This window comes from Microtus ochrogaster, chromosome 16, assembly GCF_000317375.1.
Source record: "Microtus ochrogaster isolate Prairie Vole_2 chromosome 16, MicOch1.0, whole genome shotgun sequence".
Taxonomy (NCBI): domain Eukaryota; kingdom Metazoa; phylum Chordata; class Mammalia; order Rodentia; family Cricetidae; genus Microtus; species Microtus ochrogaster.
Window position 1 is genome coordinate 37318873 of NC_022018.1, and position 13532 is coordinate 37332404.

The 13532-nt window shown below is 52.8% G+C and overlaps 1 protein-coding gene across 1 annotated transcript; it reads left to right on the forward strand.

Annotated features, from left to right (window-relative positions):
* The first annotated feature begins 3970 nt into the window (after nt 1-3970).
* Nucleotides 3971-6865, forward strand: Foxc1 (forkhead box C1). Its single transcript, XM_005355008.2, has one exon. It carries the CDS (start codon nt 4535-4537, stop codon nt 6182-6184), a length of 1650 nt encoding a protein of 549 aa, XP_005355065.1. The 5' UTR covers nt 3971-4534; the 3' UTR covers nt 6185-6865.
* The last annotated feature ends 6667 nt before the right edge of the window (nt 6866-13532 follow it).

Genomic DNA, 13532 nt, shown 5'->3' on the forward strand with positions numbered 1-13532 from the left:
GTGTGTGTGTGTGTGTGTGTGTGTGTGTGTGTGTGTAAGCAATTAGAGAGACCAAGAAGACTAACCTTGAGAACTTGGAAGATGACATTAAATTATCTAGTACAAAGTTCCCGTGGAGGGCCACATCTAAATGGGTGACTATCCGATTAATCCAACCATAGAGATAAGCAATGTAATCATTTGTGTTTGAAGTAATCGAAAGACAAACGCTGCTTTCGTTTTTTGTAGGAATTATTCAAAGAAAGGGTTGAATTAGAGAGACCTCGTTAAGAACGAACGTTCTGCTGTCAAGCCTCCTATGAAGGCTGTCAACCGGCCCCGAAGTCCCAGCCACCCGGTGTTGCCCCCACCCCCTGCCTCCTCCCTCTGGTGAAAAGTCACACCAACGACAAACTCTACGTGCGGCCTGACGGTTTGATAACGAATAACGGGCTTTGACCCCAGGACATCCTCCCCTCCCGCGGGCTTCGGGTAAAGAAGAGGGCCAAATGGAGAACTAAGGAAATTCTCTAAATAGCTGAAAGACACCTCCAAACGGACTTTGCTCTACTTGTTTGTCGCGGTAGCCTCGTGGGAAGTTTTCCATATGCACTTCTGGAACAATCGTCCATGTCCATTTCATCTTCCAGCGGGGATGCAGCTTCTACCGACCCCAGCCCCCTCGGAAGCCCCGCAGATTTGCCCCTTCTCTCAACTCCGGCGACTAGGCAGGGCCACTGGGACCAGCACACAGGTGTCCTGACCCTCAAAACCCACTTATGAGTTTCCAGGGTTAAACTCCCAGCCAAGGGAACGAACCCCCCCCCCAAAAAAAAAAAAACGGGCGAAGGAATCATATAGGAGGGCCTGGATTGAGTGGATCCTGATCTGCACAGAGAACCCAAGTGGATCTGCTTCACGCCCTGTAGAAGTGTTTCTATACTCGGCCCCTAGTCCAATCCCTACTCTCTTAACTAAAAGACGGAAAATAGCTTTTCCAGGTTCTGGTGACCCGCCTTGGTGTTGCTGGCCCTTGGCCCCACTCCCCATTCCTGTGGTGTCACCACGTCTCCAATCTGGGCATTCCAGGAGCTCTAGCCACATCCCGCTTGCCTGTGTTTTTGTGCAGGAGGGGTCCACAGAGGCCTTGTTTTTCAACCATTACCGTGACGTCATGCTCCCTTCCCAAAGTTAAGATTCCCTTCGGTGGGCCCGGGGAATTGTAACCTTTCCTGGCGGGTCAGAGAGGGAGTGGGGGTCGGCTGCTCCCAGCCACCATTCCGACAAACATTCATTACCGCTGTCGCCTGCGGGGACTTTCAAGCTGCCGTACCTAAGGTGTCAAAAAAGATGCCCAAGGGGTTCTGGGGTATTTCTTCCAATCAAGTCAGGGATTGTAGGGGAGGCTGTAGAGTGGTTACTCGTGGAACAACAGAAAAGGGGTACTCCAACTTCAACTCGAACCCCACCCCTCAAGACAGCATCTTCACGTTCAAACAACAGCCAGTAACAATAATAAAATAGTGAGTGCTTGAAACACAATCAAACCGTTCACTGGAGGTTTGCTTCCGAGTAAGCATATAAAAACCAAATGCAAATATCTTTTCCTGGCGAATATCCAGAGCCGAACCATGGAAAGTTGATCTTTGTAAAACCGAACCCCCCCCCCTCCCGTATACCAAATACTAATTTCACAATGGTAATTTTTAAACCCAAAGCCGGCAGGGCAACAGAGAACACCACTGCTGTTCGAGATTTGTTGTTCACAGGACAAACTGTTTACACTTCTCTGGGCTGGGGATGGAGGAGCAGCCCCGGACTTGGGGGGAGGAGGGTAGTCCAGCACATTGTCTATTGCCGAACCCCGCCCGCTGGAATGTGGAAACCCCACATACGGAAAACAAACAAGTTGCTAAAAGCTGCGTTCATGGCCCCCGCACAGCCGGTTCTGCACACACAGCTTAAAAAACAAATGTCAAGGTGTTGAGGACGATCACTTTCTAATTGTGCTCCAGCTTCAGTCGGACCCAGAACTGAAAGCCACAGCTGGTGAGGCCAGCGGTGATACAAATTTAGTTTTTAAGGCTCAGGACTTTCACCACACTCTTTCCCGGTCCAAGTGCCTTTAGGAATTAACTACTGATTCCTAATTGTCCGCTGAGAAATCTCGTACTCCCCCCCCCCATCCAACAGTGCCTTGGTCTTGCAAACGTCTGGAAACAATGTCTCAAGTGAGCCCAAATGTGCTGGGGGCTAGGATGCAACTGCCTCCAGGGGTGTGTGTGTGTGTGTGTGTGTGTGTGTGTGTGTGTGTGTGTGTGTGTGTGTGAGAGACAGAGACAGAGAGAGAGAGAGACAGAGAGAGACAGAGACAGAGAGTTCTAGAAATACAGGTCTTCCTTTTCCTTGATATAAATGTCCATTTTGATATTGCACATACTTGTCTGTATGAGTATGTTTAAGCAACACCGAGCTGTCTCTACTATATAAATGAGCACACTTGTCATCTACCAAGGGAGCTACAGTGGTGTGTGTGTGTGTGTGTGTGTGTGTGTGTGTGTGTTTGTAGAAGTGAGGGAAGGAAGGAGGATTCAAGCTGGCAAGCCAAAAGGGACGCCTAACAAGTCCTTGAGTTAAAGATGACCAGAAATCAGAGGGCCCGAGGTGTGAAGTGCTCACAGACACTTCTTTACTGGCTCTCAAACCCATCATCCCCCCTGCTTCTAGTAAAGGACCAGGTGTCCGCTCCGTGCCAGTTTTTTTTTTCTTTTTCTGCAACTGTTGCTGAAATGCAGGGTGGCTTTGCAGGCAGAGGGAGGCCGGTCCTCTCAGATCCTCCATTTTTCCCTCTCATCTCCTCCCCACCCCGTTCCAGTCACCCAGAGGGCGCAGACCTTAGGTAGATTCGGGAATATCAAGGGGCATTCAGGGCTTATCTCCTCATAATCTTGAGCCGTCTTGTAGGTGCAATTCTGAACATTTTTCCTAGCACGGACTATTTCTGTGAGACAGCTGCCCCGGGATGGGTAGAGATGGAGGGGGGCTTGGACAAGTTTTAAGCTGCTGGACATATTTATCTGGCTCTTTTCATCATCACGCCTACTAATGTCACCGAGTCCTTTGAACTTAACTGGCCCTTTCAACCAAACTGTGCTGGACAGGACAGAGGGGTAGCGCGTGGTTTGCCGAGGAAACTTCTGGAGTCCTTCGGAGCCCGAACTCTCCGGCTCCTTTAAGTCCTGGAATGCCCAAGAATCCCTTGTTCCTCAATGTGGCCTACACAATCTATCAGCTTAACAAATGTCTAAAGTTTCAGGAGGTTTCTTATCCCCTCCTCTTACTGTGACTAGGGTGTGGAGCAAGGCATCGAAATATCGCCTTCTTCCTCACTGGAAACCCCGCAGCTGTGACTGAACCTTCATAACCTAGTGCGGGACTAGAGAACCTGCCGGCAGAGAACCGGTGGGATGTTCAGAATGGAGAGTCCAGGGGACAGGCGGAGGCCTGGGAAGGCCCGGGAAACCCGGGCTATGGAGAAAACCGGACAGACTAAGGATTGAGGCAGATCCTGTGCAGGAGAGAATCGAGGGCTCAGTGGAGGCCTGGGAACAGTGGACACAAGAAGGGTCCTGGGGCCGGTGAGGACTCAGACAGTCTGCGGGAACAATGGGAGCCCCAAGAATGGCAGGGAGTGAAGGGCAGTGTTTGGCAGCGAGTGGGTGGGTGCGATGGGAGAAGCGATCGCGAGCTGCGGGCAGGGGCGCGGGCGCCGGGCCCTGGCAGCCGGCGCGCGTGTGGTCAGCCCCGCGGTCCTCCAGCCGCCAGGAGCGGGCCGGCAGGGCTCGGCCTCTGGCTCATTCAGAGGCGGCTCTCGCCTCCCATTGGCTACCGCCTCCGTGGCGGGGCGGGGCTCCGCTGCCCGGAAAAAAAATGTAACTGCGTAAAAAAGTCCTCGCCTGGGTGACGGATGCTCAAAAGTTCAGAAGTTTTCCCAATGCTTCCTTAAGCGGCCGGCGCAAGAGACTGAGAAAAGGTGACGCGGGGGCCCGGGAAGGCGGCCGGCGCGCTGCCCCCGCCCCTGGTTATTTGGCCGCCTTCGCCAGCAGCCCCGAGCAGTGTCTCCTGGAAGGCGCAAGCAGTGTGGCGAGCCGGGCGCCTTCTTGTTTTTTTGGATTTTTTTTTTTTTTTTTAACTTTTGTCTCTCTCTCTCTCTTTTTTTTTTTTTTTTGTCCCGACTGCGCCTGGAAGTTGCTCTGCGCGTTCCTCCGAGGCGGCTTGAGGCTTCTCGTCCGGTCCCCTCCCAGCGCAGCCACCCTCCCTAGCTGCCCGCGCGGGAACTGAGGGGGGTGCGAGGCGCCAGACGAGCGCTGGGAGAGGCCGAACGGCCCCGGGCGCAAGGAGGCGATCGCGGCCGGGACAGACACCGCCCGGCGGGGCCCGCAGCAGCTCGGCGCGGCCCGGACTCGGACTCGGACTCGGTGGCCGGTGCGGCGCGGCCCGGCCCGAGCGAGGGTGGGGGGCAGCGGGCTGCGCCGGGCGGCGGCGAGCCGGGGCCATGCAGGCGCGCTACTCCGTGTCCAGCCCCAACTCCCTGGGAGTGGTGCCCTACCTCGGCGGCGAGCAGAGCTACTACCGCGCGGCGGCGGCGGCGGCCGGGGGCGGCTACACCGCCATGCCGGCCCCTATGAGCGTGTACTCGCACCCCGCGCATGCTGAACAGTACCCGGGCAGCATGGCGCGCGCCTACGGGCCTTACACGCCGCAGCCGCAGCCCAAGGACATGGTGAAGCCGCCTTACAGCTACATCGCTCTTATCACCATGGCCATCCAGAATGCCCCGGACAAGAAGATCACCCTGAATGGCATCTACCAGTTTATCATGGACCGCTTCCCCTTCTACCGGGACAATAAACAGGGCTGGCAGAATAGCATCCGACACAACCTCTCGCTCAACGAGTGCTTCGTCAAGGTGCCCCGCGACGACAAGAAGCCGGGCAAGGGCAGCTACTGGACGCTGGACCCGGACTCCTACAACATGTTCGAGAACGGCAGCTTCCTGCGGCGGCGGCGGCGCTTCAAGAAGAAGGACGCGGTGAAGGACAAGGAGGAGAAGGGCCGCCTGCACCTCCAGGAACCGCCGCCGCCACAGGCCGGTCGCCAGCCAGCGCCCGCTCCCCCGGAACAGGCCGAGGGCTCCGCTCCCGGGCCGCAGCCGCCGCCAGTGCGCATCCAGGACATCAAGACGGAGAACGGTACGTGTCCCTCGCCGCCCCAGCCCCTGTCCCCGGCTGCCGCCTTAGGCAGCGGCAGCGCCGCCACGGTGCCCAAAATCGAGAGCCCCGACAGCAGCAGCAGCAGCCTGTCGAGCGGGAGCAGCCCCCCGGGCAGCCTGCCGTCGGCGCGGCCGCTCAGCCTGGACACTGCGGAACCCGCGCAGCCTCCACAGTCCGCGCCGCCGCCGCATCACAGCCAGGGCTTCAGCGTGGACAACATCATGACTTCGCTGCGGGGGTCGCCCCAGGGCTCGGCTGCGGAGCTCGGCTCAGGCCTCCTGGCCTCGGCGACCGGGTCCTCGCGTGCGGGCATCGCGCCCCCGCTGGCACTGGGCGCCTACTCCCCCGGCCAGAGCTCCCTCTACAGCTCCCCCTGCAGCCAGAGCTCCAGTGCGGGCAGCTCTGGAGGCGGCAGCGGAGGCGGCGGCGGTGGCAGTGCCGGGGGTACTGGGGGCACGGGCACCTACCACTGCAATCTTCAGGCCATGAGCTTGTACGCGGCGGGCGAGCGCAGCGGCCACTTGCAGGGCCCGCCCGGAGGCGCGGGCAGCGCGGCGGTAGACGACCCCCTGCCTGACTATTCGCTGCCCCCAGTCACCAGTAGCAGCACTTCATCCCTGAGTCACGGAGGGGGTGGCCAGGAGACCAGCCACCATCCAGCTGCCCACCAAGGCCGGCTCACCTCGTGGTACCTGAACCAGGCAGGTGGAGACCTGGGTCACCTGGCGAGCGCGGCGGCGGCTGCGGCGGCCGCGGGCTATCCTGGGCAGCAGCAGAACTTCCACTCGGTGCGGGAGATGTTCGAGTCACAGAGGATAGGGCTGAACAACTCTCCGGTGAATGGTAATAGTAGCTGTCAGATGGCTTTTCCTACCAGCCAGTCTCTGTACCGCACGTCGGGGGCTTTCGTCTATGACTGTAGCAAATTCTGACCCCATCCCCGGAACCCTCAGAGCCAAAGGGAATGGAACCCCATAGCAGGAACAGTAAAAGAACCCAGCAATGCAAAATCGAAACTAAAAACATACAAATTTTAAAACTTGAGAAAATTCATCACACCAGCGAACAGAATCTCTCCTGAAATTCAACTCACCAGCTCAAAGAAAATCTATTTTTCTAAAGATTAATGCAGAGCCTCCTCCACTATGCCTTATCTAAGTAAGCAAAACGGTAAACTATTTTGTACAGACAGCAAAACCATGGTTTATTAAAGGACAGGTTACTGCAGATGCCACGTAAGTTTCCTCTTGCGTTCAGAGACTTTCCTGATCCTTCGTCTTGTCTCTCACCTGTAAGATAATATTTTATCATATGTCGAAATAAGGGGGAAGTCCCTGTTTATGAAAATCGCTTTCTTTTTATTCATGGACTTGTTTTTAAATGTAAATTGCAACATAGTAATTTATTTTTAATTTGTAGTTGGATGTTACGGACCAAACACCAAGAAAGTGTTCCAAAAGCTTTTAAAGTTAAATTTCCTGAAACTTTAAAATGTGCCTTTTCTCTCGTTATAAAAAGGGAAACTGTATTAATCTCATTCTATCATCCTTTTCTTTTTGTTGATCATATCCATTGTTTGTTTATAAATAAATTGCCATTCAGTTTGAATAAGACCAATATGTCTGGATACTTTAATACAGCTTTTAATATAAAGAAAAGATTTCAGAGCAGAAGTTGTAGAGTTCGCTAGCCTCTGCCAGATCTCTGAGATGTGGAGAAAACCTCCTCTAGTTCATGTCAAATTTCGCTAAAAGCATTTTTTTTGTTTAGATTTTTTTCTACAGCATTTTTTTTTTTTTGCAAAACGTACTATATAGTCAGCTTGCTTTGTGGCTATTAAAAAGATAATTTCCTAAACAGATCTGAGTTGGCATATGAACAAATACTCCTCAGTACAAAACATGATTTGGCAATTTTAAGTTCATGAATCAGCAGCATGGGTTACCACAGTGGTACCTGTGCGCAGAGATACAGATGTGCCTCAAGATACTCAGATGAGTATTGGCTTTCCTGTCCCACACAGATTGCAGTGAGTATTATACATACCTGTGAGCCAGATGCCGAATACATTTTTTTCTATTAATTTCATTCCTTTGTAAGAGGAAAGTAAACTAGTTTTAAAATGTATGTACATAACTCGCCCACAGTTTCAATTCCTCATGTATCACACAGAAGGATTTAATATAAATATACTGTGGGTTGGAAATGAATATTTAATCCTGGGGAAACTTTTAGAAGATATGTTTGTAGGACAATTATTTTTTTAACATTTACAGCAATAAGCAGAAGGGAGAGTAAGAAGGCAGAAAGAACATCTGTCTAGGGTGGTTTCTTTTCAAACCAATTTTTCTTGTTAATTTACAGTTAAACCTAGGGGGCAATCCGGACTGGCCCTCCCCCCCCTTTTGTAAATAACCCAGGAAATGTAATAAATTCATTATCTTAGGGTGATCTGCCCTGTCAATCAGACTTGGGGAGATGGCGGTTTGATTACAGACATTCAGGCCTTCAGTTTGTTTTCGAGATAAAGCAGGTTACTATCTGCCGCTCCTATCTAGAGGCAACACTTAAGCAGTAATTGCTGTTGCTTGTTGTCAAAATTTGATCATTGTTAAAGGATTGCTGCAAATAAATACACTCTAATTTCAGTCAAAAACTGCCTTACGTGGCCTCTGATTCTCTCGGTTCCCGCCGCTCAGAGCGGTAACCTAATAGCCAGGGAAGCTCGCTGTGGCGCTGGCAGGGCGTCTCCTCCGGGCTGGCCGGCTGGGGCTGGCCTTACTTGCGACTTGAAGTGTTTTCTGGGTTGTCCTAGCTTTGAGTGCCTTGGCTGCCCCCCCTCCTCCTCAGGTTACCTCTTTCAGAGGATGGGGTGGGAAGGGGAGAAGGTTGAGTCTATTTACAAATCTCTAGGAGTTGGAATCCAACTCTTCTTTGGGGAGTCCTGCGTGGAGCTGGGAATTAATACACCCAGAGTGGTTGCCTGAGCTGGATTGTCTAGGCCTGCGGGAGACCTGAGCAGGTGACCGGTGGCCCTGTCCCCTTAATCGAGCGACCCAAGACCGGACCGGAGGAGGCAGGCCGGTTCTCTGGACGTCCGTTTCATCTGTTTGGACTAGGGGTGGCGAGTGGAGACCCGCGGCCGGCCTCTGGCTTTCCGGCTGGGCCCCTCCGGGCGGCCGCGCATTTCGGAGTGGCGTCCAGCCCCGACGCCGACCTCCGGGACGCCGCTCGGGGCCCGGAAGGCTCCTGAGCTAATGAGCTGTAATTACCCGCTGCGGCGGCCGGCTTCTGTTTGCATTCGCAGCGGCTTCCTCCTCCCCCGCGCGCCCCCGCCCCGCCGCCGCCGCCCTCGGGTTCCCGCTCGCGTCTCCGCGGCCTCTTCCCGAAATAAGTAGTCTGTGGGGCAAATGGCGTCAAAAGAGACCCCCGCCCCCGAGCGTGAGTTGGATGAGTTTATCACAGTGGTCGTGGGAAGGTCGGGGGCTGGAGCGCGGGGCGCCGGGGACCGGGGTCGCGGCGGCGGGAGCTGTGCCTCGATGGCCTCGGGGCGCCCGCTCCCTTCCTCGCCCCGCGGCTGGAGCTGGCTGCCCGCGCGGCCTCGCCGCTCCTGTTTTCTCGTTGCTCGCCGCCTTTGTTTTGGAGACACACGTGTGTTTAGGAGCCCGGAGCGGGTGGAAAGGTCACAGTCACTTCATTGCTCACGGGTGACAGCGGGTCCCGCAGCCTCGGCAGGCCCACGAGCTCTGCCGCATGGACCAGCCACGGCCCGGCCGCACCTACTTGCCCCAGGCGGCCTTGCTCGCACCCTGCGACCTAAGGCGGAGTGTGACAGGGACACGGTTTACTTGAGCCACAGACCCCTGAGGCGGGAGGAGGGTGCCTGGGGTTCAGCACGTTCGGATCTAATTGCCTGCGACCCTCCGCTTAGGCCTGGCGGCCCCGAGGTCGTCTAGGCCGCAGCTAGCCGGGTCCAGGCCCAGGCCCAGGCGACCAAGGGAAACCTGTCTGTCCCCGAGCTTTGTCGCCCTTGCAGTGGTACCAGGGTTCAGGGAGGGAAACAAATGTAAGGCTCCTAGGAGTGGCGTTCTGTGGGTGCCCTGTGCTCTTCCTTTTCTGGGTCAGGTAGCTGGAGGAGCAGGTTTTGTGCGAGCTTGTGGCTCCCGAGGAGCCCCTCGCTGCAGCAGCATCTCCGATGTTTCCCAGTGTCTGAAGGAGAGCTTCCTCTTCTGTTTGGAGGTTTGAAAAATTAAGAATGGAAGATATTATGTTTAGCAAGGTGTTTGTATTATACACACATTGTTATTACTGCAAGAGTTGCCGCTGTAGTAGTTCTGAATCATGTGCTAGTTGAAGAAGAGGGCTACTTGTGATTTCAAAAAAATAGTCATGTGTAATATTTTCTATGGTCTATACACTTGCTTTCACATCTAATTTAAGAGAAAGAAACTATTTCTGCCATTCTTTTTTGAGCTGGGATGACTTATTCCTTAGTGGCTTTTAAGGTTGGTTTGCAGTTTTTCTGTTAAGTAAGAAAAACTATCAAAAACTGCTTGCTAGTTAACAGATAGCCAGCGTACTTGGAAATTACGCTGTGTTAGTCCTCTGGTAGCATGCGGTATCCAGGTGACAAGTCCGCTCATTTTGTAAGCTGTCTCTGTAGAAATCGTTAGGATAGTATTTTGTCCCAAAAGGAGAAACAGAGGACATTTATTTTCTTAGCGATTCTTACACAAATGCCAGCGTGGTATGCGCCATGTAAAATCTTGCATTTGGCATCCTACATGTGGTAGGAACACGTGCTGTTTTCCAGGACAGCGTAGTTAGCAGGCTCTTTTCAACAGGCTGCATGCAAACAACCATGCATTTTACAATTTATCATTCCACGCAGTTTGTCATTAATAATAGATGCTTGCAGTGTAATAAGGCTCGGTTGTGCTGGTCCTCTGTGAGCGAGCACTGGGCTGCTTTCTGCCTCTGGAGTGTCTTACAGCCCTTTTGGGCTTCCTTAACTTTGAAAGGCGAAGAACGCTGCACCTTTTTTTGCCCCCTCCCACTCTGGTTACTGGGATTCTCTGTCTTTAAGGCAGAGGGCCATATGTTTTGGTCAGAGTGGTATAAAACCCCAAGGCCCCAGACTCTGCTGGTTCAGGCCACCTGGTCAGGCAGCCCTGGAAGGCCTAGAGGAAACCTTACTTACCAGGCCTTAGGTACCCAAACCATGTCCTCTGAGGCTGTCAGTGGGATCCGAGAAAGAATAGTTGGAGTAACAGGTTCTCTCTTTCTTCTTTCCCTCATCTTGAATTATTGAGAAGAACCTTTGAGTTTCTACTCTAAAGCCCCGACCATGGGATATTGAGTGGTGTTATAGGGCCTTCATTTCTGATTGCTATCTACCTCTCTTATGACTGCTTCATGAAGCCATTAGCTTTTCCCACCAGTATATAAACAAATAGCCTGTTGTGGGTAAGATTGATGAGACTAAGTAATAAAGCTGGCCAGGCAGGGCAGACTATGATGGAACCAGTCAGAGAGATTGGGGCTTGGAGAGGAAGGGACCCAAGGACATTCCAGAGGCCTCGGACCACTGCTTGAGGACCAGACACAGAGACGAGGGTTCCAGAAGCTCCAGGCCCTCAGCAAGTGAAATCTGATATATTCAGATAGTGGACACTTGGCAGGAATGGAAACCCACAGAAATTTGCCAGAGGGACCAATTGGCAGCTTCAGAAATCCTACTGCCCTGGATTCTTCTATCCGGACTGATACTATGGCTCAAAGCCTCCCCACCTCCCGACAGTTTTCCATGCTGTGTAGGCTCTGCAGTCACAGCTGGAACTTCTCTGGGCCGAATTCCTCACCCCTTTATTTCAACACCTTCTTTTCTATACACCATTTGATTCTGTGTGTTTATGTCACTATCCCTTTGTCTCCCTGTCAGCTTATCCCATCCTTCCTCTTTCTCCATAGAAAATCTTTGGGTCCCCAAAGTGTGTCACCTGCACTCCCAGCCTGTACCGCCTCGAGTGTGCCCATTGCTCAACCTCCACTAAGACTTCTGGGTGGTGGGCTGGATATGACCCTAGATAGTGCCTGGGTATGGACAGAGCCAGGCCCAGAGAACAGGATGGGCAGGTGCTGCATCCAAATCAGGTCGAGAAAGGAACAATACCCAATTAAATGACTTCCAGCTCCCAAACCCATCCAAGGTTCTCAACGTGATTAGGGGTGGAAAATTGAGCAAAATGTACCATGTCCATCTTATTGGAAACCAAAATAAGGTACAGGGAGCACAGCTTCAGACCTTTATTGCCTCCTTTTCCATCTTACCTTGCTTCCAAAGAAACTCTGTTTTATATTAGTTTTTTTGTTGTTTACTTGATTTTTTCCTTCACTGGTTTTAAATTTGTAGCATATTGAGCGTATTATAGGCAATGCAGTAGGATCTGGAATTTCCTTCCACATACATGAGGGTTGGAGCTGTCCTTAAGAGGGGAGGTCTGGCTGCTATGACTTGAGATTGGGCCTGCCATTGTTTCCAGCTCAAAATTTCTGGGCCTGGGTTTGAGAGTGACTCGGAAAGTCATTGGGACCTTTCTGCAGGCTCTATGGTCTCAGAATAGCCTCTTCCTGTCTTCTCCCAAAGAGCATCCTTTTGTTCTACACTGCCCAGGGCCCTCCATGTCTGCAGATGGTCTGCCTCATTTGAAGTAGTCTTTCAAACTTCTTCCAGCTGCCCCAGTAGGGGGCTCCTGAGAAGGGACTGTAGGCAAGCCGGTCGGTCCTTTGCCCTTAAGTGAACATAGCTTCACCTATGTGAGTGGGCATGGAAGAGCAATTTGTGAGCATAAGACCAGCAGTGGGTGAATCGTCAGGGTTGGGCGCAGAGGCCTGGCGTTTCAGTGTAAAGAAGCATAAAGGAAGGAAGAGTCTTGGTTGTGTGTGTGTAGGGGGGTTTGGTTTGGGAAATGGAAGTGTTCAGAGGGCTTTGAGAAGGATTTAAAGGAGAGGAGACATCCTTCCATTTTCTACCCTAGGGTAAATGCAGGAAAAACAGCACATTTAGCGACTGACTGTAACTCTCAAGCCCTCCGAATTTCCATCATTATCAAAAACAAAACAAACAGAGCCCAAAACAAAAAATCCCCAACCAAACAAAAACCTAAACCAAACCAAACCAAAAAACAAACAAACAAACAAACAAACACTCGGGTTCTTCTTCCCTTCCTGTGCAGGCGTCCCTAATGGCTGCAGGCCCATAAGCCATCAGGGATACCATACAGGTTTCAGGCTGCGATCGCATTCTTTAAAAAATTTGCTGGTAGAGGAGCGATGAAAACTGACCTCTGAGTTGGGCAAAATCAGCGCTGCAAGCTGCAGAGAGGAGCCTCGGCAAGCCTGCCCGGGAGGCCGGTTTGAGCAGCAGTTCCCAAAGTTGGGCTCAGCCCGCCTAAAGTTCTCAGGCAGCATGTGTTCTGGGCCTGGGAGATTTTTCCGGAGTCCCAGAAGCAGTGGCGCAGGAGCCAGAGGTGTCCTTGCTGCCTTTTAAAGATGAGTTTATTATACTGCCTCGGAAGGACTCTAGTGATGGCAAGAGAGGAGCGCGGCAGCCAGTGCTTCCTCTTAAGTGTCCTGCCGAGAGCCTTAGGAGATGCGCATCTTGCGAAGTGCTGGATGGGTACTAGATTTTCTGAAAAAACTAGGTGCTACATTGAACCCCCCCCCCCCCGCCACTGGACCCCCAAGGAGCTCTCTATGAGGCCTCCTTGACCCACTCAGGCTCAGCATCCAGACAATCTGGGAGGTGCAGGAAAGTGATTTACAGCAAATGTATTTGGTGACAGTGGGAGAATGTGGCATTTCCTGTATTTGTCCGCTGGTTCCAGGGTAGGCCCTACCCTCCCCAAACAGGCACGGTCACTAACCCTCGGTCCCTAGTCCGGTCTTCGAAGCCAGGGAAAAGACCTCCACCCCTGTCTCTCAGGCAATCATACTCAGCAAGCAGCGCTGCCAGGAGGGACGGGGGCGGGGGATAAAGTGGCACAACAGGAAAGCCAGAAGGCCCTTCCCAGTCAGCTTCCTCGCCATAAAAAGCCAGACTCCAGTCGAGGTCCTGACCCCTTCCAAATATACATTCCCTCGCCCATGGCCCGCCACTGCAGTCCGACTTCGGGCTGCGCTGCTTCCTCTCTGGTCAGCCTGGGCCCAGTGCCTCCCTTGGAGTAGTCTGGCTGGTGGAGTCTTAGTTTTCATTTGACTTCCCAAGCCTCCCAGCTTTTT